Here is a 22,819-nt window from a genome sequence, read left to right on the forward strand (position 1 = left end):
TTTTTTGATGAAAGGTACTTTTTATTTAAATAGCTTTCACACTTGTTTGTTGCAGGGGTGGGGGCGGTTGGGGGGGGATGCATGGGTGCATATGCACCCTGTAGTTGCCAGAGGACAACTTGTAGGAGGTGATGCTCTCCTTCCACCTGGCTTGGCAGAAAACACCTTTACCCTCAGAGGCACCTCCACCTGTCCAACCAGTACTTTTTACTTTTAAGGACACCGTTTAAAGTAATTGTGTTGGGCCACTGAGGGGACCTATTCGAAGTTTCTATTTTTTTTCCCCCTTTACAAAACTTTCGACTCTGAGAATATGAGCCAGCACTAAAACCAATAATGAAGGAGGAGTTGTGTTGGCAATACTACCAATTACTAATAAACATAAATAATACTAATTAACAAAATTAATTTTTCTGCTGAGTAAAGGTTTATGTGTTTCCCCTTAAAGTCAAGTGAAATAGTTGAGTGAATTATTCCAGGATGGATCAGTTCCTCCCGATTTTAAGATGGGGCACTGTCTTAAGAACCATACCTGACAGCTACTCAAGAAGAAAAAGCAGCAGGCTCAAGCCCCAGGGAGCACCTTTTCTTGAACTGACTGATGATTCTGTATGGTGGCTAAGCCCTCTTGCGGCACTGTAGACTGGTCTGCTGAAACAAAACAAAAAACAAACTTCACTGGCAAGGGTTTGCAGCCCCCAGGCTGAGCTGTGCCTTTTTTCAGAAATTGGCAATGCAAAACACCATAGCTGACCCAGCCAGACATTCTGCCCCCGTGCCCTCAAAAGTCCACTAAGGCATATCACAGAAATGTCACGAGTGGGATAAATATGCTACGAAAGAAAATTAAAACCGAGGTTCCACTTTTAATTAACGATTTAAATTTGTTTTTAATAAGTGGATTCCTAAATCGAAAGCATGTTAAATGCTATACGTGAGCTATACATATAAATTAGTGCTTGCTTTAAAAAAAAAAAAAACACAATTGGTTTAGTTTCCTGACATCAAGGACTTTTAAAAAATCATTGTCTACTTTTACCACACCACTTCAACTTCCTGAGATAGTGTTTTGCCTGGCCAAAACTGTGTCTCCCATAACAGCCTTTCTCTGTTTTGCTTAAAAACTACATTTTCTTTAATAAGTCCATGTGCTGGAGAGTGACTGTAATCACTTAGCTGAGTGCTCTTCAAGGCTACGACGGTCCCTAAATTGAAAATGAGATCTTATCTCACACATGGCAAATGTAAAATGCACTTTAAACAGCAAGGAATTAGTAGAGACCAACAAATCATTTAAAGCTATTTATATTGTTTGGGATTCTGTAAATTTGGGGAGTTTTCCATACACCAGACTTTCTACTTATGCATCAGCCAACCATTCCTAATTTCTATATAAATAACCTGTTTGTCATCTATAAAAGATTTCAAGCAATATATTTCTCATACATATTTTGTATTGTTTAATTTTTTTTCTCGAAATGTTACTGAGATCTCGTGCAATGAAATGAGATCTACGCTTTCATGATTCAGGGAGAAAAAAATCCCTTCCCTTCCTGAGGATCGCTGGATTTTTATTGTTGAGAAACTTTTGTAAAGGACTTTCCCTGCCCTAAAAATGAGGTTTTAAAATGAAGGGGGGGGAACCCCGTGGGGTTGATTTATCAGATTCTAGACGAAAAGAGTGGTCATGTAAGGTATAAATTCTTTCTCCCCTAAGCCCCTGACAGCATGTGTGTCTGGCTTCCAGAATGGACCTGCTCAGAGTTCTCTGCAGCCAGAAGGGAAGTGAGTCTAGGGCTCTCCACTTCAGGGCTGGCTACTGGAGGCAAAGTGAGCCTGAGGGTTACCGGTGAGAAAATACACTTCTCTACATAGGAACAACTGCAAGGTGACTTAAGGACATTTCACCATTGAAAAGGTGACCAAAATGCAACTCACTGCATCTCCACACCCGTCCTTCCTCAAAGACTGACGAAAGGAGGGCAGGCTATTGGATTCTGGTTAAATCTGGAGCATGGGTTTTAGACAGGAAAGGTAAAGGAGCTCTTTGAGACACAAGGAAACTAAAGAAAAGCAAACGCCTCTACTTACAGATTTCCATGTCTCTTGATGCTTGTGGAACACCAAGTTGGCTGCCTGCAAGACAGCGCGCCCTGCTCTGGCCTGTATCTGCCCTCGGCCCTGGCCTTCTCTGGGTGTTCTTCCGAAGTGACCGCGAGGGGTCCCTGCCACTTGGAGCAGAGGGGTTGTATCCCACACCTGCTTGTGGCTCTGGACCATTAAAGGCGAGAAAAGCGAGTGAAATGTGACAGAAGGATGACTCTAGGCTGCATCCGGGGAGGTGCCAGGCGCCGCGTGGCCTTTAGGATCCTCTCAGTGCACTGCCTCCCGCTGAGTTCGCAACGCTGGCTCTGGGGCTGGGTTACCAGGGGCTGCGAACTCCCTAGGCTGTGAGCGCTCCTATAAGCCAGAGCCCGCGCGCCCCCCGACTCCGCTGCCCCGCCTAGTGCCGGCACCTTGCCCTAGGCTGCCAGACCCCTATGTTCTCCGCTGCACCTCTGAAATCTTTAAGGCGCTGTAGCTGCAGTAGGAGAGCCAGGTACCCTAGCACAGCAAAGGGTGAGCATGGGCGCGCCCTCGCACTGGTGCTGAGTGATGGATCGCTTCACCCTAAAGCTACACAAAATACCTGGGAGGCTGAGTTCCTCGGCATAAAGAGAAGTCGGTGTTCCGAGTATTCTGTGATCCATTCTCCAAGCCCAGTGGGCAAGAGGACAGAGAAGAGGGGGAAAAGAGAAGAGAGGGAGGAGGAGGGAGGAGGAGGAAGAGGAGGTGAACGTGGTGGTGTTGGTGGTGGCTGGCGGCAAGCTTACACACAGACCGTTGCTATGGAGAGGCCCGGTTGCTATAGAGGCTGAGGGCGGCAGGTCCCCTCCTCCGGGCCGGCTCAGACTCCAGGTCCCACGTTCTCCTATACCAGAGCTCCGACCTGCCGGGCACTCTTCCTTCTTCCCTGTTCTCGGCCCAAGGCTGAACCAGGTAGCTTTGGGGGCTTATTGGTAATGAAAAGCAAGACACTAGGCACTCAAGTAGGCTGGACTCTGGGAGATGTTGTAGGATTTGAGAAGAACCACCTCTGTCCTGGTCTTTGCCAGAACAGATCTTTAGCCAACTGGCCACAGCGCCCTGCAGAGTCCTGAGCCTGCTGAGGGTGCAATAGAGAGGAACCACTCAGGGTCGCCATGCATCAACCGATTTTAAGGGAGAGGGTCTGCAGGGCCTATCCTCTGGCATAGGGGCATTCCATAGCCTTAGAGACTATTTGGAAAAGTCTCGCAAACTACTCAGGCCTATAGTATTGGGACAGGTTGTGCCACTAGGGTCTCTAGGGAATCTCTCTCTCAGTCCCTGTAAATTAAAACTAAACAAAAGAGTTTAAGCCGACAACCAGAAGAAGTCATCCTTGAGAAGAAGCACCAGGAGAAGCAAGCACTTGGTTGCACTTTCTGGGGGAGCCTGGTCCTCACTAGGCTGCTGAGCTCTAGCCCCTTGCATTAGGCAGGCCTGGGGCTTTGCCCAGGTGGATGAAAAGGCAAGGCGGTACCAGCCTTTCCCGCCTTGGCCTGTAGTGGGGGCTGCGGAGTTTGTGCGAGGGCCCAGGAGTTGGTTCTGCGGCCTCCCGGTGTGCAGCGGCGGGGTGGGAGTTGGGGGGGGGGGTTGTCGATGGTGCAAGCCTTCGTCTCCAGCTGTCCCAAGTGCCGGGAACAATGGGAAGGCGGCAGGAGAAGGGATGGGGGTGGGGGTGCGTCGGGGTTTCCTGAGAAAGAGCCCTCCGCAGACTGTCATCTGCGTATGACAGAATCTGCTCCCCCACACTTTCCTTTCTTCCCCTTGTTCCTGCAGCTGTGGGCCTTGAAGAGCGTATTGTACGCACAGATGTTGGGTTTCGCTCTTAGGCTCCTGGCCGCTCTGTTGGGGCGCAGCGCACCAGGGTGTCCAACCTGTGGCCGCGCCCCGAGGGCAGAAAAGGGTTGGGGAGGAAGATTGTGGGAAGAGTCCTGAAGCCTCTTGCATAGAGTCGGAACCCAGAGGAGGCCTCTAAGAGACCTCTTGGCTAACGCAAACCCACTCGAAGTCCCGCCTCAGGTCTGCGCTCAGGTCAAGTAATTGGGTATAGGCTTCACCGACTAGAAAGGTAGTCCTGAATCCTACACACAGGTTCTCCCCCACCCCGGGGGGGGGGCGGTCGTCTAGGGTAAGGACAAGAGCTTAAAGGATGAAGAAAGAAATGCTTTTCACTGCTGCTCAGTCCAACATATTGGGCTAGCAGCCCGGCAATTGGCCTGGACCGAATGGTGGCAAAGACTCATTAGCACTTGCTTTCAACAGACTGCTCCCTATAAGCATCTGGGTCTTAAAAACGGGGGTACAGTGTATGTGGGGGGCGGTCCCTTAAGTAATTAACATGCTTCTGTTTGGAAAGGGGAGAAAGGGCTGGGTTTGCCGTAATTTTTATTTCACTTGGAGAGTTTCTACCAAACACTTATCCTACCATGAGCAAAGGTCACAGTAGGGCCATTAGGGGCGAATTTTCTAGCTGAGGCCTCATTCCCTCACCCTAGCGCTACTCTGAACTTGGCCAGAATGAAGTGCAACTCGCGAATGAAAGAAAAGACTGAAAGAAAGAACCGGTGAAGGCCCTGGCTCCGGCGCGGTACCAATGACTGACAAAGCTTATGTCCATTCATAGTCTTGGGCGGATGAGGGTGTATGGAGAGCCGCGGCCCCTTAGCCAATTGCTGTCAGCAACATGTGGGGGGGGGGGGGACGACATCGCTATAGCAACCGGTGGCTGGGCCGCGAGCCGCGCCGCCGTCGCCGGCCGGGTGCGCGCGGGGCCGGATATAAGGCGGGGCGCGGCGCCGTCGCCGGTTGGAGCTGCGCGCGCGGCCGGCCGCCTTGCGGGGACCGTCCCGAGCCCGGCCCTGCACCCGCCCACGCAGCGTCGGGACCCGGTGCGCCTAGCCAGGGGGCTGGGTTGGGGCGGAGCACGCTGGGCCGCGCCGACAGGCCTCGCAGAACTGCCTGCACCCTCTGGCTCCGAGCGAAAGCTAAGGCGCCGCCGCTGCTGGGACGCGCGGCACCTTTGTTTCCACCCGCCTCCTGAGAAGTTTGTGGTCAGAAGCAGCAGAATGGCCCCGCTCGTCAGTGGCTCCAATGCAGGGAAGCGGTTGGTTGCGATGATGGCGTTGTCGCCAGCGGCCGCTGCGCCCCAAAGCGGCTTAGCCGGACGCACACCCCCACCTCCTGCTCTCTTGGGCACCCAGTGTCCTCCCAGCTGCAGGTAACCAGGGACGGCCAACCCTGTCGTGGCACTGAGAGGGGTGGTCGGGTGGACCCTGGCAGAGGAGACAAGAGTGGGGTGGGGCAGAAGGGATCAAGAGTGGATACCCCCAGGGCATCACCAAGCGCGGTGCTGGCCGGGCGCAGAATAGAACCTTCCAAGGGTTGAGGGTGTTGCTTGAGGGCCCCAGATACAGGACCTGGGCGTCTTGCCCAGTTCAGGGGGTAACTGCACAAGACATATGTCAAAGAGTCGGTCAACAGGAAAGACCCGCCTTTGGAATTATCTCCAGGTGGGTCTGAGGCGGAGTGCCCACGATGGCAGTTCTTTCTGAGCGCACAGATTAGAAGGGAGAGACAGATGTCCTGGACCCACGTCTCGAGGAGACTTCCCCATGGGAGAATGAGGTGGTGGTCTGTAGGACTTCTCTGGAGTGCTTCTCTCGGCTTGTCATAAGACTGGATCTCTGAGAAATTCAGAACTTGGAGAAAACGGCCTCGAGGATGGGATGAGAGGAGATACGTACGGTATGACGAGGAAAGAGGGATCGTGGATGAAGGACAGGATGAGCAGCTAGCATAAAGGGGACTGGTCTGGGGACGTTTTTCTCAAACAACATTTTGGAGATTTCTTTACTCTCTCCTTTCTGGGGTCTCGGGCTGTGCTTCTGTGCCATTCGAGCGTCCCAGCTGGAAGTGAGTTAAGAGGACCAAGTGGGCCGGGGCGGAGCGTTCAGAGAAGCAGGTGGGGGCGGCCCAAGAGTGTGGAGTCCTTTGACAGCCCCCCAGTCCCAGCCTCTCTAAGGATCACCTTTGAGCTTCTACCTCCCTTACCCCAAAGGGGACCTGCGTTTGCTCACGTCCCCCTATCTACAGAGACCCCCTGCCAGGTGGGGCGGTCGCGTACTCGCCAGAAAAACTTCTGACTCAGAGCTGTTTGAACAAGAGCTTATTTATTTCATTTCTGACTAATGGTTTGGTTCCTAAAACCCGCCTGATTTGCGGTTAAAAAAGCTGCTCCCCCAAACATCTGGGTAGCCCCCTAAATCAGCAGCATTGACTCTTAAAGCCGAAGTCCCTTTGCGTCTTCGTTGCACCGCGACGCTCCAGGATGGACTGCTTTAAAGATGGGTCAGTATAAGGATTGCCAGGGCCCTGAACGTTGTAGAACTCGCTGTGTGCTGCAGTCCACCTGTCGAGCCTCACGGTGCCTCTGCCTGCCTTGGTCCTATCCCACTCAGTTTCTGCCCGGTTCTTCCGTAGTCCATCGAAGTCAGCAGACCTCGGGCTTTCTTAGGCACCGCGCGTTCCTGCTGGAAACCGAGAGCCTTCCAGATCTGGAGTAAAGGGATTAGTGGTCCAAATGGTTTTCACCAAGCCAAGATGGACAGATTTTAAGGATCAAGCAAATGTGAGGAAGCGGGGAAAGGAGGAGGAAATTCCCACCCGCCCCCAGCCTAGATGCCCGACTCGGCTCCCAAAGAGCAACGTGGCCCAGTTGGGGAGTGCTGGTCGGCTATGGGAGTGCTGCGACGCTTTTGGTATTTTAGAGTGGGTAGAGGCGTCGTTGGAGACATTAAAGGCTCCGGACGGCGCGCTTTGTGGCCGGGGAGGCTGGGCTGCGGCTTTGTCCTAGCTTGGACCCTCTCGGGGCTGTGAATACCGAAGGCTCCCAGGAACCCTCGACCTTTTGTGTCCTGCGCCATGGTCTGATCTCCACGACCTCTACAGAGATCTTGGGAATTAGTGAGGGGGAAGGGACGGGGAAACAGGGTTGAGAAAGCCGAGACCTGTGAGGGTCAGCCTCCCAGTGTGGGGGAGGGGACTTGTGACTACCTCCATCCAGCTTCCTAGACCCGCGCTTGACTCTCTTTCCACAACCCGGTCCTGACCAGCTGGGCAAAGCCAAGGCCTTTCTGGCCTGAAAGCGGGTGAAGCTAAAAAAGATATCTCAGTCTTGAAGTAGTTGATTCTTGGGGTTGGGGCTAGTACAGGACTGGTTTGGACAGTATGGCCAAATATCCCACTCCAATAGCAGGACATCACCCTAGAGAACTCCTGACCTCAGGGGCCTCAGGGATGAATCGGGCCAAAACGCTGGCCTGCGAGTGCTCTGAGGGTACCCGCTGCCTAGTTTTGAGTTCTGGTGTAAAGAAAACGGAGCCAGTGGATCAGAAAAATGCAAGGGGGCTGGTTTCCTCTCTGGACAGATCCATTTAGCCCGTTCTCCACTAGCTTAGCTGGCTCGGAATTCCACCCTGGACAACTTGTGGTTAACAAGCGAGTTCACAGAACTCTCTCCTCCTTTTCAACATCAATATCATAAATCTTCCCTTATCTTAAAACAGAGCGTTTTTTCTAGAACAACTACTTTAGGAGTGCTTCAAGATAGCAAATAAGTTATTATCTTTTGTATATTCACTTATGTGTATGCCTGAAATTCTTCAACAAACAGCCTATCTTTAAAAAAAACAGCATAACTTATTTCCATTAAAGTTTATGTTTAAAAGTAATTATTTCTTGGGAGATTCTTCTGTCCATATAAGCTTTTTTTTTTTGTGGCTATTTGAATGGCAGATTTGCAAGTACAATTTCATCTGTAGAGAGGAACAATAGCTTTCAGCCGCACAAAGGCCTTCTCCCACCCTGAATTCAGACCGCAATGCCTCTTGCTCTGATAATAGCTTCTGAAAAGATTTTGTAATGCAGAGAATTAATACATGATTATTTCCGCCTGACTTCTCTCATTTATTAGAATTCTGTGGCAAATTCCAAATTAAAAATAGTTCAGTTAACAGCTTTAAGAAATACTCTTAAAATATTTCAAGACACCCTTCTCCCCCTCCCCATTTTTAAGTTTGGTCACTTGTCCAGGCTTGAAAAAATGTTTTGCTAAAAACCATGATTAGTTTTACAGTGATAGTAACTATATTTTAATAAATATATCTTAGTAAATTTAAAAAGAAATTTCCAAATAGTTCTCTAAGATGTTCATCTAGCCAGTCAAAGACAAACTTATCACAGTAACTCATATTCTCTGAGACTAATTTCTGTTTCGAGGAGAACGGTGGGAGGGGGCACGGTTTGCAGTCATAATAACATGTGTCCCCAAAAGAAAGGGAGGGGGCATGTCCCTCATCTTAAGTAAGGACTTTCCCAAACTAAAGTGTGTGTGGCAGGTCACTAAAATAGACTGAAGCTAGGTTGCAAATCAAATTCCACAGAAATAGTACAATGAGTCAACAAGAGAAACTCAGTATCCATGAAGTTGAACGCTTATGCTCATAACTTTTTTTCTTTTGTGCAAGCAGATTTTAAACTGCAAGTCAGAGGCTTAGATGTCTGGCTCTTGGGAATTGGTTATGTTACATTTTATCTTAGCATGCCTACAAAGGTTCACCATTAAGTTCTGTATAGCTGTGGCTTAGTTCTCACAATTAACTTTAGGCATAGAATCCTACACCCCTCAGCTTACCACACACAGTTTTAAAAAGTCATAAGGGTATCTGTCAAGGATGGCTCAGAAGACTTGTCACTGGAAGCCCCGTGCACCCTGCAGGCAGAGGTGGGGATGCTGAGCCCCACCAGGATCTGGTCTAAGAGCAGCTCTACAAGTCGACTTCCCTACTCCCACACTGACCTTGCCTCGAAGCTTCTGCACTCCTGCCTATTCTAAATTTGAGGAGCTGCAGGTAGAGGTGACAGCAAGAAATGCTCAAGGTTAGCCACCTCTGGGCTGGCGCAGCCTGGACCTGCTTATTCCTGATTATTTTTTAAAGCCTGTCCTATTCCTACTTTTTTTTTTTTAAGTCTGCTGAGAATGTGATAGTAGTGCCTGTGAGTGTGCCTCCCGCTTTCTGGATGCACAGCTCCCCAACCCCCACCCCGCCCCCCAGCACCCCTAACCACCTCCTTCTGAGAATCTTTCTCTCCACCACCCTCCTCAGAGGCTGCTCCAAACTTTCAGAAAGAGCTTCCACTGTGCAGAAGGTGTTCTGCTTTTAAAAGACATCTGACTGTAAATGTCAAAGTTATAAATATTTAAACATCATTTTTTCTTTCAATTTCAAGTCAAGACTGATAAGATGTCTGTGACTAGTCCAGGCTGTCTTCCGGGTAGGCCCAGGAAAGCCGCCTGTGGTCTACACGGTGCTGCTCACCCTTGGGAAGTCACCATTCTGAGCGGGACTGGGGCACACTCCAGCCGCACCTGGGTCAGCACAGGTGCAAACTCACTTTTTAGCTTCCAGCAGATTCACTTCTCCCACTGAAGCTCCTGGTTAACAAGCATTTTTAAATTTGCTTTTTTAGCTCCACAAAAAGAAAGGAGATGTAAGGTTATGTTAACTCAGTCACGATACCTAGATGAGGGTGCTCAACTGACATTAAAACAAGAATTTCTAGAAATTTTATTTTTCCCCCAGGATCCTTACAGCCTGACCCACTGCTAGCACTTCTCTCTCCCTACCCCACCCCCTATTTCAGCCCTCCACTGCAGGGCATTTTGGTGCTACTGTCAGGCAGAGAGCCCCTAAGAGATAATTTTCAGATTTGATAAGACAAAAGTCAGCTGAAATTCACACCTTAATATTAGATATACATTGACTCGAAGGGGGGTCCCTAGGTCCAGCATCTACCTTACCCTCTTCTGTCAGACGTCACTGCCTTCAACCTCCACTTTGCCAATCTCCCAGGGGGCCCTCCCACTCAGGCCCTGAAGCCCATAGCTTCAAATCTGCGTGCCTTCATGACTCCTTCCCTGTAGGTCCATGTGGGAGCCTCCAATCTGATGGGGTTCTGGGGCAGGAGTACAACTGGCACTGATCCAGGGCACCAGCCACTCCTCAGGACCATGCAGGGAAGCAGAGATGGGTGGAGCCTAGGGTAATCTGATGTGACTCTTGTGGAGTTGGCCCTGCTCTCCTCAGTTCTCCCACAGGAGCCCTGTGAGGATGAAGTCTTTGCTCTTGCCATGACAATTTGGATCGGTCTCTGAGTAAATCCTAGCACCCAACTGGTTTAAAATAAATCCGACAAAGGACGAAGCTGGGACACCCTCTACTCTTCTTCCAGTGCAGTCCTGGGCTTTTAACTGGGTCTGGTTGCCCAGCAGGCGGCCCCGCAGGCTTGGGCTAGGTTTACTTCTAGGTTCATCTGCCTCTTCCTTTGGCTCCACAGTGCCCAGTGTCTGTCACCTGACAGTGCTGTCAATCTGGCAGAGTTAGTACTCCGGGGCCACTGGTAGCTTGGTGTCCCCAGCCCTATGGTTCTTTCAGCTCCGTGGAACCGCGGGCCTAGTGCAGAGTGTGCTGATGGGCTGTCACACACCATGGCCCAGCGTGACTGGTAACTTAGAGCTATCTGAGAACCTGAAGCCCAGGAGTTTAACGCCTGAAGCTAGGTTAGGGAGGTCCTAGTTCCAGCGCCACGTGGTGCGCAGGTCCGCCCAACGCCTATGCTGGGCCTTGGCTCAGGGACCCTCCGGCAGTTCAGGGGCTGGGTAAAATGCACTGCCATACCACCACTGCCTTTGTCGTGGTCTGCTGAGAAGAGGCAAGACAGTCAGGGCGGCGGGAAAGCAGCCATTGATCCGGTAGAGTGCGGCCAGCTCCCGCCCTGGCGTCCCTGAACCCTGGGGAGTGAACCGCTCTGTTTTGCGAAGGATGCGGAGGCTCTCTGGTCGGGAACTTAAGGGAAAGGGTTTGTTCTTGTGCAAACTATTGCCAGCTGCCCGTCAAGCGAGAACAGCCTTGTGGGCCACCGAGACCCTGGCCGAAAGGGTTATTTGTGTGGTTTGGACTCCTGCCGGTGCTGGGGCAAAGAAGGGTAGCTTGGAAACTGGGATGGGGACTTCTTTGACTTGGGGGAAGGGGCGGGAGACTCTGGTGTGACTTCTTTCTAGAAGCTCGTGGGGGGGGGGGGGAGGCAGGAGTGAAAAGGGGAGGGAACCCGGGGGGAAGCTAGGAGGAGTAAGGGTTCCGCAGCCTTCCCTTTTGCACGTGCAGGGCCCTCTGTGCTCGGGCCACCGGGCGCCGCCCACTCAGGCCTGGGAAAGGCGTCCACGTCCCTGCTCCGGGTCTCCTGCTCCCCGCCCAAAGGTCCCCTCTGCCAGGCCTTGGAGCCCTCCCCTTCCTCTCCTCCATCCATTACTGAAGCCCAGGAACCTCCTGGGTCCAGAGCCAAGCAGAACCAAGCCGCGCATCCAGGCAGGAAATCCCGGCGTCTTTTCTCATTTAACCCGCGTTTCCATTAACTCGGTCCCCGCGCCCGCTAATCCGCGCACCGAAGGCAAAAGCAGGCTAATTAATGACCAGCTTTTCCAGTCAAGACTAGCGATAATTGCTTTGGTGGCCTTTATGATTACAAGATAAAAATGGGCCCGGCCTGACATAAGAGACACTGTGTACACTCAGAGACTGGAGGAAACGAAGAGTTGGAAGGCTGAAAGCGGAGCAGAAAATTACTAATAGAAGAGAGATAATGAATAGGCCGGCCAGGCATTCATGGGGAAAAATCCATTTTGTTACCACGCGAAATTAGGTGGCGGAAAGGAGTTTGCTAATTGTTCTCCTCTTGTAGCAACCAGGACGGAGGCAGGGGCGTGCTCTTCCATTCATTTCCCGAGTAATTGTGGGGGTTGCTGGCCAGGAGTCGTGGGCGATTTGCCTGCGGCCCTTCCATTTTCCTGTGGCGTGTTTAATTGTTGCTAATACACCTCCTAATGAAGCTAATGAGGGGGGCGCTGTCTGGCTATCTGCCCTGGATTTGAGTGACTGAAAGGATTTTCTCACCTACTCCCCCAAGATGAGAAGTGAACTTTCCCAATCGCCTGTTCTCCAAGACCTTGTCCCTTTTGAAGGAACAATACTCAGGTGCCGGTCATTGGAGTCTGTGCCTATAGAGAGTAGTTAGAACTGGTTGTATTAGCCCACAGAACGTATTCTAGAGCAAGAAGCCATGTCCCGGCCAGGTGCATTCTATTGAGACTGGGGACTATTTAGTTCTGTTAACATTTTACCCACCTCCTGCCAAACATGTACTGTGTTATATGCTCTGGACAAAGTCTGTATCTGATTAGAAAGGATGTACACCTTGTTTTACTTAAAGCAGCAAATTAGGTACTAACTACTTTGCATTATTAAGCTTGAAAAGCAACCACCATTTGGAGTTACTCTTGCCCTCTGCTTAGTAGAAATGCTGCCTGGAGGCGTTGTGGCATTGGAACTTCCTTTGCAATGTGCGTCTCTGTACAACTCCCTTCCCCATCCTGTTGGTGCTAAGTATGGAGTTGTACATGGAGGAGGGCATGGTCTTCTGCAGTTCTTTGAGTAGTAACCTCTTCTTCCCCCAACCTCCTCCTCCTGCAGAAAGGAAAGCTCAAGCTCCTACCCCATCCAGAAGAGCAAGAGGACTCAACCAAGTTCATTGTGCTTACCTTCCTCTCCATCGCCTGCATCCTGGCCGTTCTCCTGGCTTCCAGCCTAGCCTACTGCCTCCGCCACAACTCACACTACAAGCTGAAGGAGAAATTGTCTGGACTAGGAGCTGACCCCAGCGCAGATGCCACCGAAGCCTACCAGGTAAAATCCAACTTCTCAAAGTTTTCCCCTTGGGTTTGCCAAACTCGATTTGGGAGGGGCTGTGGTGGGGCAGTCTGTCCCCCTCCCACCTGTTCTATGGTCTCTTGAGGTCACAGTGCAGGCTCTTTGGTGACAACAGTTTGAAACCTCTCATTAGCATTCATGTAAATACCTTGCAACCACAGTTTTATGACTCCATATTAACCTTACACCTTTCTTGGGTAGTCTTAGGTGAGCTGTGAAAAGTGGGTTGCTAATTAGAAGTGTGGAAAAAGCACAATACACGAATCGTGCATTATCTGTTATCTTGGTCTGGCCACCATTAACGAAGTGCGCCACAGTCGTGAGATGGACCGGCTGTGTAGATGTTTGAAGATGGCTATTACATCATCAACTTCTATAGGGTCTTCTAGGAAGGGATCTTCTGACCTGATCTGTTGCTGCCCTCTGCTATTATTTGGGTAAAATGAAAGAAACCTAATGCTGAGAGAGGGAACGTGGAGTGCGTATGTCTTCATGAGTCAGCAGTGGTAGCTGTGTGCTAGAAACACAGAAAGGCACCCAACATGGCCTGGAAGTAGACCAGAAGCCTGGAGACATATGAACCGCAGAGTCCAAACACAAGAGGCATAATCAACACCCCACAGGTTTTGGAAGTTTCGTAGTATTTGTTTCTTAATTAATGGCTTTCTATAATGAAACTGTAGCTCTACTCAGCTGCAATGCAAGCTCAAAATATATAGAATAGAAGTCAGGGAATCCAACTTTTTAAAATATAAAATACCATTTAACTCTAAATTTATTAATCTATTGAGGGTTATAAAATTACTTCCTTGATTGCTATGTTTAAAATTTTAATCAATATGCAGTTTAAGATTCTCTCCAACTTATTGAATCTTTTGTCTTTTCTAATCACATGTCTGTGCTGTATAATGTCTTGTCAGTAATTCACATCACACAGTCTATAAAGCAAATGCTGTCTACTCTGTTGTCAAAGTTACTTCAGTGAGCTCCCTGGCTCTCTCAGGAAATATGGTGACTGTCCAGTAGTCACCCTCAACTAGTCTGAGCTGGCTGCCCCTTGCTCTGTGGCTGTTCTCCATCTGCCACATATGGCGAGTTGAGAAGAATTTATAAAGCCCCTTTGCTTAAAAGAGATGAGGAGGCAGCTTTTGGTCCCATTTCAAAATTCTTATCATCATCACCGAATGGAGAAAAACCTCTGGTTTTCTGAAGGGGGGGTCACAAGCCTGGTCAGGATGATCTTTTTCTTATAAAGAAATGGCAACTTCAAATGCACTGAAGATGGTATTTCAGACACATGGCACATAGCTTTGCTTCAAAGCCAAAGGGAAAAAAAAAACACGTTTGAAGAAACAGCCTGAAAAAAAAATGTCACATAAACTAGTAAGAATTTACCCAGAAATTCTATTGAGCAAGACCGTCAATACAGGACGCCAGGTCCTCAGGGCCAAGCCAGTGTCAGAGCATAAATAATCACACTTCACACTCTTCAGTTCTGTGTGTGAGAGACAGAGATCATAAGGACAGAGGTTTCCAGAAAGCATGGCATCCTTTGATATACTTTGAAATTTAAATATAAAATATTGATAGAATAAAAGGTTGGACTCGCATGCAGAAATGACTAATTTTTATAAGATTGTAGGTAGAAAACGCATACTTATGACTGAATTTGTGATAATTAAAAACAAAAAGGGGGGAAAAAACCCTCTTCCCGGTGACAGCTCTAATTAATAGTATCTGTGATTAAAATCATGTCCTTGCAGCAAGAAAACTGTTTGAATTTCTTAGAGTGACCTTTTTGTGTTCCTCCTGGGGGCATGGTGGTTAAGTTGATATTGATTTTATAATGAGCTCTGGTTTGTTTAATAAGAATCTGTAATCCCGACAATAAATGAAATGTGTACTTTTGTTCAATCCAGATTAATAAAAAAAAAAAAAACAAGAAGAAAAGATGGGGAGGGAAAACTTTTCCTTCAAAAATATGATCTAGAAAAAGTTGGAAGTGAAATGATTTGGGGAGCATTTTCTGTTGGGCTTATTTCTGAGGTCGCTGACAAGTGTCATTCTAGCAGTGATCCTGATAAGATGGGGTCTGCTGTCATCCAGCCAGCAGGGTCCTTGGGCGTACCATGTGTAGGGCAGTCTTGCTACTCTGGCTTGTTTTCAGCAGGGCAGCCCTCAGCACATGGGGATCACGTGACTGTCAGCTTCGGGTTTGGCTGGGTGCGTTGAGGGCTCACAGCTGTGGTTACTCAAGGTTCCTCTGGAAATAAGAAGCGCCATATCCATCAGTGGGGCCTTATGTCTTTGGATTTTTCACTGTTGTCATTGAAACCACCTTCATGTTTTAAAATTTTCCTAAAAAATACCCCAAAAACCAAAAGCTGAGAAGCCCGTGAGATGGCTTAGCTAGTAAAAGTACCCTTTTCCAAGAACCCGCATAGTAGAAGGTGAAAACGAGTCTCACAAGTTATCCTCTGACCTACTCACACACCATATGGCTTGACCACTCAGTAAATAAATGTAATAAAAAAATACCCTATAAGCTTGCAACTATAAATTTTACGGGGGTCTTCGTGAATAAATGTGTCTACTACTAAGTCTTTTGTGTGTGAGGGTGTACCTCAGTGGCACCTTTTGCCTACCATAGATTTAATTTCCAATTCGTGTAAATATATATATATATATGAATATAGACATAATATGTAATATATAATTTATGCTTCCATATTTGCTTATTCTGTCATTGAAACTGTGATTAGAGTTTTTCACACTTTTCTTCAGTGATCACAGGGGCAGTTGAACACTCTGCCACTGTGTTTTATTTCGTGGGGACATGATAGAAAAAATAGTTCATTATCTTAAGTTTATAAAGGGGGAAACGGTTATGCTGTAAGGGTTGAAAGTTACCCAGGGGTGTTGGTAGATGGCAGAACACTAAGTGTGGTCACTAACAGAATGCAATGTTACCTTGGAAGTGAAAGAGCTAAATGCTTGTGTGGTGAGAACACAGCACAGAGTACAGGTATTCTGACTGTGAAGAAAGGGGAGGGAGGCCTAGAGATACGATGCTGTGGGCTGCACACACAGCCTCAGGCTGTTACTTCCCTTTCTCCTCAAAGCCCCAAAAGAGAATCTTCCTGTTAGACAGCACCAGGGTCAGTGTGGTGGGAGGACCTTCTCAACAGGAGCTGGGAGACCCCTCCTGTGCTTGGCCTTTTATGTAGCACCTTCTGTAGTATAGGTGGGCAGGCTGTGAACTCCACCACCTCCACCCATGCGCATAATCATACGCCATGGGTTATGAATGAGCATCTTGAAATGGCCTCAAAACAGTCTGGAGTATTATTAGACTTGCAAATGTTTCTAAACATGTTCACTTTTTCTTCTCATTTATGTGTACGTATATATTGCTCTCCCCGTGGGCAAGCAAGATAGGGAGGGAGAGAGAGAGAAAAAAAGAGAGGAAGGGAGGGAGGAGAGAGGGAGGAAGGAAGAGGTAAGAGGGGGAGGGAGGGAGAAGGAGGAGGGAGAGAAAGGGAAAGAAAAAGAGAGGGGGGAAAGAGGGGGAAGAAGAGAGAGAAAGAGAGGGGGAGAGAGAGGGGGAGGAGGGAGAGGTTGAGGGGAGAGAGGGAGAGAGAGAGAGAGAGAGAGAGAGAGAGAGAGAGAGAGAGAGAGAGAGAGAATCACACATGTGTGTTGGAGCCCACAGAGGCCAGAAGAGGCTATGAGAGAGAGAGAGAGAGAGAGAGAGAGAGAATGAATCACACATGTGTGTTGGAGCCCACAGAGGCCAGAAGAGGCTATTAGATGCCTAGGAGCCAGAGCCGTTGGTGGTTGTGAGCCACTCACTCAGTATAGATGCTGGGAAACAAATTCTGGCTATCTGAAAGAGCAGGGAGTTCTCTCAACTTCTGAGCTCTCTCTCTCTCTCTCTCTCTCTCTCTCTCTCTCTCTCTCTCTCTCTCTCTCTCTCTTCCTGAAAACAAAATCTCCTTGTCAGGTTCTTGCTTTTGATCTTGCTCCAAGGTATTAGCCACGTCAGATAATACAGCGAAGCTTGATGTGTTCATGCTTTTAAATTTTGGGTGCTGACAGCTAAAATACATGTTCGCAGGTCACCGTGAGCTTCGACAGAGCTTTCCTCATGGCTTCAATGTGTTGTTTTCCCCTAAATGTATAAAACATGCTTGGCTTACATCTGTCCTTCATGCTCTTATGCCCCCCCAATCACCCAAAAAAGCAAAACCAACTTTATTTACTGTTTTTTTCCCCAAAATTACCTTCGTACACTATGTATGTGCACGCGTACGTGCTTACATGCCTGTATGAACACATAGGTCTGTGTGCCCACTCATTGAATGGCACAAAACCAGGATGGTCAGTGCCAGAGTACCTCTTGCCTCTCACTCATGCAGGTGTCCTAGTTCTGTGGGAGGCGATTATATGATTAGAAGGCATTCTCCCCTTTTCTCTCTCAGTCCCTTTGAATTCTGCATCCCTTTTTTTTTTTTTTTTTTTTTTTTTTTGGCTTTGATCATCTCTGAGCAGTGAGTTTAGTATTCTGCTGGCCCACTCTCCCTCCCTGACACAGGGGGCAGAGACTCCTACAGAATGTTCAGCAACTTCTCTTTTGATGGTTTATTTCACAATACCCATAGCAGGTTTCCTTGTGTACTTGGAAGGCCTTTTGGAGCCAAACCCAGAGGAGAGGGTGTGTCAGCCTATGGGCCTGCCCTGACATGGACTCACTAAATGTGCCTCCTGGTTGCCATGGCTTCCATTAGCCAATGATTATTAATGTAATGACAGAGCCTTGTGATCGCTGCACTTTGAGGATGCTCTGTGCACTTGTGCTGAGGGGCCTGCTCACCTCTGCTGAGGGCATGGATTCTGGAGAAGAGGACAGGTTATACATTGGTTCATTCCCCTATGAATTAATAGACCCTTCTTTGTTGAGGTGACTTCAGTCTCCCGTCATTGGTGTAATCACTAGTCATGAAATGGGGAAAGAATTGGATGCCTTCTAATTAAGTCAGAAACACCGAATTCCTCCTGGACGCACTTGACCCCACCACAGGTCTCAGGAAAGCCTTTTCCACTGGACTTGGCTATGTGTTTTGGGATAGCCGTCCCGGCATTATGAGTAAATTTTTAGGTTGAAATAATTTCTTTGTACAAAAATCCCAGAAGCAAAATCTCTTTTGCTTCAAAATTAGACAGACACCCTAACATGTAATGTCGTCAGGGGCAATTTTGCTTACTGAACAGTCAGCCAGGAGAATTGGAGTGTTTCTATTTTATCTTTGCAAACATTACAGAGTACAGGCAGAATTCTTAACACCTTCCCCTGTGCAAGGGCAGTCAACACTTCCAAGGGGGTCTCTTCCTGCTTCCCCTGGGCCTATGATGTCCTGAAGCATTGCTGGGCGGTGCTATAAATTAAGCAGATGCTAGGTGATTCTTTAATTGGTACCAAATTGCGTGTGTCTTGAGGTTGGAATGTGACCGTCCAAGGAATCGTGCCAAAGGGAAAGTTGCCTGTAAGTCCTCAATGTGTGATTCCCTGTCTGAAGCACGTGTCCCTCCCCTGTGTGAGGCATGTGTCCCTCCCCTGTGTGAGGCATGTGTCCCTCCCCTGTGTGAGGCATGTGTCCCTCCCCTGTGTGAGGCATGTGTCCCTCCCCTGTGTGAGGCATGTGTCCCTCCCCTGTGTGAGGCATGTGTCCCTCCCCTGTGTGAGGCATGTGTCCCTCCCCTGTGTGAGGCATGTGTCCCTCCCCTGTGTGAGGCAGGTGTCCATTTCCTATAGGCTGAGCTGCAGTGATCAGAGTGCTTTTGAGCGCTCAGACCTGCACATTTTTCCAGAGGGAAGCTATTTGGAGTTCATTCCCCCCACAAGCCATGAACTTCCAAGCATGCAGTTCCCCAATCAGCGACTTCTTGCCTGTCCTACAGAGGTGCCTGGGCAGGGGATACTTCTTCGAGGCTCAGATCCTGAACTGAGACAGATCCTCAGAGAACAACAAAACCTGGAGGATGACCAGAGGAACACACACGCAAAGTGCAGCGTGCCGACCATCCTAGACCACAGGGCCCTCCTCGTAGTCAGCTGGCCTTTGAAACAGTGAGCCACTTAGCGAGACATGTAGAAGTCAGAGGGACTGGAGCCAATGGTTCACGAGGGTCCTGAGGCCTGAGCTGATGGTTTCTTTTTGTTAATGCGGTCCCATTTGATTTTGCCTTGGGTGGTTTATTAACAGACCTGGATATTTCTTAAATCACAGTTCCTAGAGAAGCTTTATGTGAGGGACAGAGAGGAGTAAAAGGATTAATTCAGCCCCTCTACCAGAGGTGGCTCTTCCGGGCTTCTTTCTGCTCTCTGGATAGGAGAGGGCGGGTGAGTAGCATCTCTGGGAAATATGAGTCCTCTCAGAAGCATGGGTAGGCTTCTAACTTATCTTATTAATTTTACTGCTAGAATTAAAAAAAAAACTACCTCTAGCAAAACTGGAAGCTGCTCAGGTGGCCTCCACCCACACGGGGAGGCCTTTCTGGGGTTCCCTCTCCACATTCTCCAATTCTGTTCCTTCAGCCAGCTCTGTAAAGGACAGCCACAAGGATCATTTGAAGAGGTGAGGTCCTTGCCTCCCTGTTTGACAGGAGAGCAAAGTTGACACCAGGTGCCCCATGACTTACCCTGTATCCCCAGTGATACCCACTCGTGGACCATGTTAGGGCAACAGGTTCTAGGCTGGGCACACACTCTGACCACAGCACTCACTGGGCACCTGTGTTCATGACACGCTCACCCTATCACCAAGATCCTCCCATGGTAGAACCTACAGAAGACAGGAAATTGGGACACCCCTCACCTCTTGGTTTATGACCATTTGGAGATGAGATGTCAGGCACAGCAAGCATCTAGGTGTAGCATGGTACGATGCTAACATAACAGTAGCTTTCTGGCAGACGGGTCTCCTGTGGCCAGCTTACCAATGGACGGGGTCATGGGAAGACGGACACCAGTCATGCAGGAATGTGAGTAAGGCAATCTGTGGTGTGACCAGAGGCAAAGAACAATGTTCTGTGTCTCCTTCATGCTGAATGGAATTCTTCCCTCTGTCTTGTTGAACCCTTTCTCCATTTTTCATCTTGTAAATTTCTTTCTCATTATTTGAACGAATAAGCCAGAGATGATTTGGGGCTTTGTGAAGTATGTCCTGATACGTGATGCACCTACGAGTTGTGTGGACTCCTGACACACGTCTCTACTTTGTCACCTGTTTTCCCATAGGTGGGGTTTATTTGGCCTTGGATCTAGATTCAGAGAGTGTCTCAGAAGTACAGTCTCCAAAGAAAACACATACGAAGGGAAAGAGGGAAGACCCAGCACACAGACCCTCCACAGAGAAGGGGCGAGTTTCTGTGGGAAACTTGAGAGGCTAAGATGTGCGTTTGAGTCCTGAGTCGAGGGCTTTTAGATAGTGCTGAGTGCTGGCCAGCCTTAAGAATCTATAGAGATATATCCTTCAATGCCTGGCAAGGTCACACCAATGTGAGAGTGCCTGGGTAGGAAATAAAAGCGAGGAGAGTCCCACTGCCAACAGCAGCTGTCAGTTCTCTGGGGAAGAAGCCGAGTAGACAGGAACGTAGATGTGAGCTCAGCTGGGGCTTAAAAGGAAAGCGCGGAGATGGCACAGGTCAAGGAGGGCCATAGGAGGTGGAAGCAGGAAAAGAGAATGGGGGTGAACTGTGTGCATCAGTGCAGAAGCAGACAGACCCATACAGCACAGCTGGACTCCCTCCAGGGCAGAGCAGCCTCCAAGGCAGGGCAAGAGACTCTTCCATATTCAGCTAAGCTGGCAACAACTCTCTAAAGCAAAGTACCTCGGGGTAGGAGTGAAGAAATATCTGTGGGGTCTGGGTTTCTAGGGTGACCACAGCAGCTGCACAGCAGACCGTGGGCAGAGGCAGGGGACAACATGCTCCAGTGTGTGATGATGTCACCCATGGGTAGTGCTGCTCTTCAGGAAGCTCTCAGCAGATCTGCACCGTCAGGGTAAGGGGCATGGTGAAGCCCAGGGACAGGAAGGAGAGCTTTTGAGGAGAGCAATTGCACAGTCAGATCAGGAAGGACTGGGGGTGAATTAATTGTGCAGAGGACACTCCTTGATGCTGCGAGGGCCACTGACAGGCTCCTGTCAGGCTCTGGATCTCTGGGACCTCCCTTGGGACTGGAACCCTTTATTCCCCTGTTCCTCTCTCCATCCCCAGGGTGGTCACCTCACTGAGTTCTGTCCTAAGCCCCTGGATACATTGGGTTGCCCCGGAGGTGTGAACACCTCAGGAGACCCGGAAGACCTCAGGGCCTGGGAATTGCGAAGTTTGGAATGAGACCACAAGACTTCTAAGAGCAGAGTGCTCCAAGCTGGCCAGGACTTGCTACACTTGATTTCTTAGGAAGGTCGCACCAGTGCATTTGCGAAGGACTCCAATGTCGCGTGTGCCTGGTAGAAGCAATTGACTCTGAAGGTGCCAAAGCAGCTCAGGGTAGCCAGGCCAGGTGTAGGAGGGCTTTGGGCAAACAGGAGCCTGGCATTGTCCCAGGAGAAATGAGGGCCTCAGGAAAGGTGTCTTTTCAGGGCTCAAGGCCGAAGTTTGAGAAAGGCAGAGGGCAGGGTGCACAATGCTCCCTACTAGGAGAATCCTGTGAGCCTTCCCCGGTGTAGGTCTGGGAGTGACTCCATATGTTCACAGTGAGAGCCCTGTAGCAGTATTCGTCATTCTGCTCCCTCCCTCTCCTCCCTCTGTCTCTGTCTCTCTCCATCTCTCTCTCTCTCCCCCTCTCTCCCTCTCTCTCTCTCTCACTCTGTGTGTGTCTCTCTGTCTCTCCCTCTCTCTGTCTCTGTCTCTGTCTCTCTCCATCTCTGTCTCTCTGTCTCTCTCTCTCCACCTTTCTCTCTCCCTCTCTCTCACTCTGTGTGTGTCTCTCTGTCTCTCCCTCTCCCTGTCTCTGTCTCTTTCCCTCCCTTCCCCCTCCCTTCTTTTCTTCCTTCATTCCCAGATAATCCTACTTTTACTCTGATGCCCCAAGTGTTCAGTTTCTGCTTAGGAAAATTACTGGCAATCAAGAAGAAAGTGTGGTGGGTCGTTTATACAAACACAAAAGAGCCAGCCGTCTTTAAAGATTTTCTTCTGTGGGGACAATGTTATGTGGCCCAGGCTCACCTTCAACTCTGCTCCTCCTGTCTCTACCTCCCAAACGTGCTGTCTTTCATGCATGCACCATGATGACTGATATGTAGTTCTGGAAATTGAAACCACGGTTTTGTCTATGTTTAGTGCCCTCGTTTACTCTTAGTTTATTGCTGTGGTAAAACACCGGTCACTGAAAGTAGCTTACGGGGAAGAAAAGGGTTTATTTAGCTTACACTTCAACATCACAGTTTATTAGGAAGGGAAGCCAGGGCAGAAACTCGAGCAGGAACCTGGAAGCCATGGCTAAAGCAGCAGCCATGGAGGGACACTGGTTACTGGCTTGCTCCTTTTCTTGCTAGGCCAGCTTTCTTTTCAACCCAGGACCCAGGGATAGCACCTTACACAATAGGCTGGGGCCTCCCAGAATCAATCCTAAATCAAAGAAATGACCTACAGACTTTTTTACAGGCCAATCTGGTGAAGGCATTTTCTCAACTGAAGTTTTCTCTCCCTGGAAAAATCTAGCTTGTATCTCAAGTTGACAAGACATACATACACACACATACATGCATACATACGTACATACATACATACATACATACATACACACATATATATACACATACACATACACACACACACACACACACACACACACATACACACACAAA

The 22,819-nt window shown here is 49.0% G+C and overlaps 1 protein-coding gene across 3 annotated transcripts in view; it reads left to right on the plus strand.

Annotated features, from left to right (window-relative positions):
* Ptprn2 (protein tyrosine phosphatase, receptor type N2) overlaps positions 1–22,819 on the plus strand; it is a 744,317-nt gene that overhangs the window by 610,527 nt on the left and 110,971 nt on the right. For all 3 annotated transcript variants that reach the window (XM_087552435.1, XM_087552436.1, NM_031600.2), the window contains 1 exon segment: positions 12,711–12,923. In XM_087552435.1, the coding sequence (XP_087408561.1) occupies positions 12,711–12,923 (213 nt within the window).

This window comes from Rattus norvegicus, chromosome 6 (assembly GCF_021556685.1).
Source record: "Rattus norvegicus strain SHRSP/BbbUtx chromosome 6, alternate assembly SHRSP_T2T, whole genome shotgun sequence".
NCBI classification, from domain to species: Eukaryota; Metazoa; Chordata; class Mammalia; order Rodentia; family Muridae; genus Rattus; species Rattus norvegicus.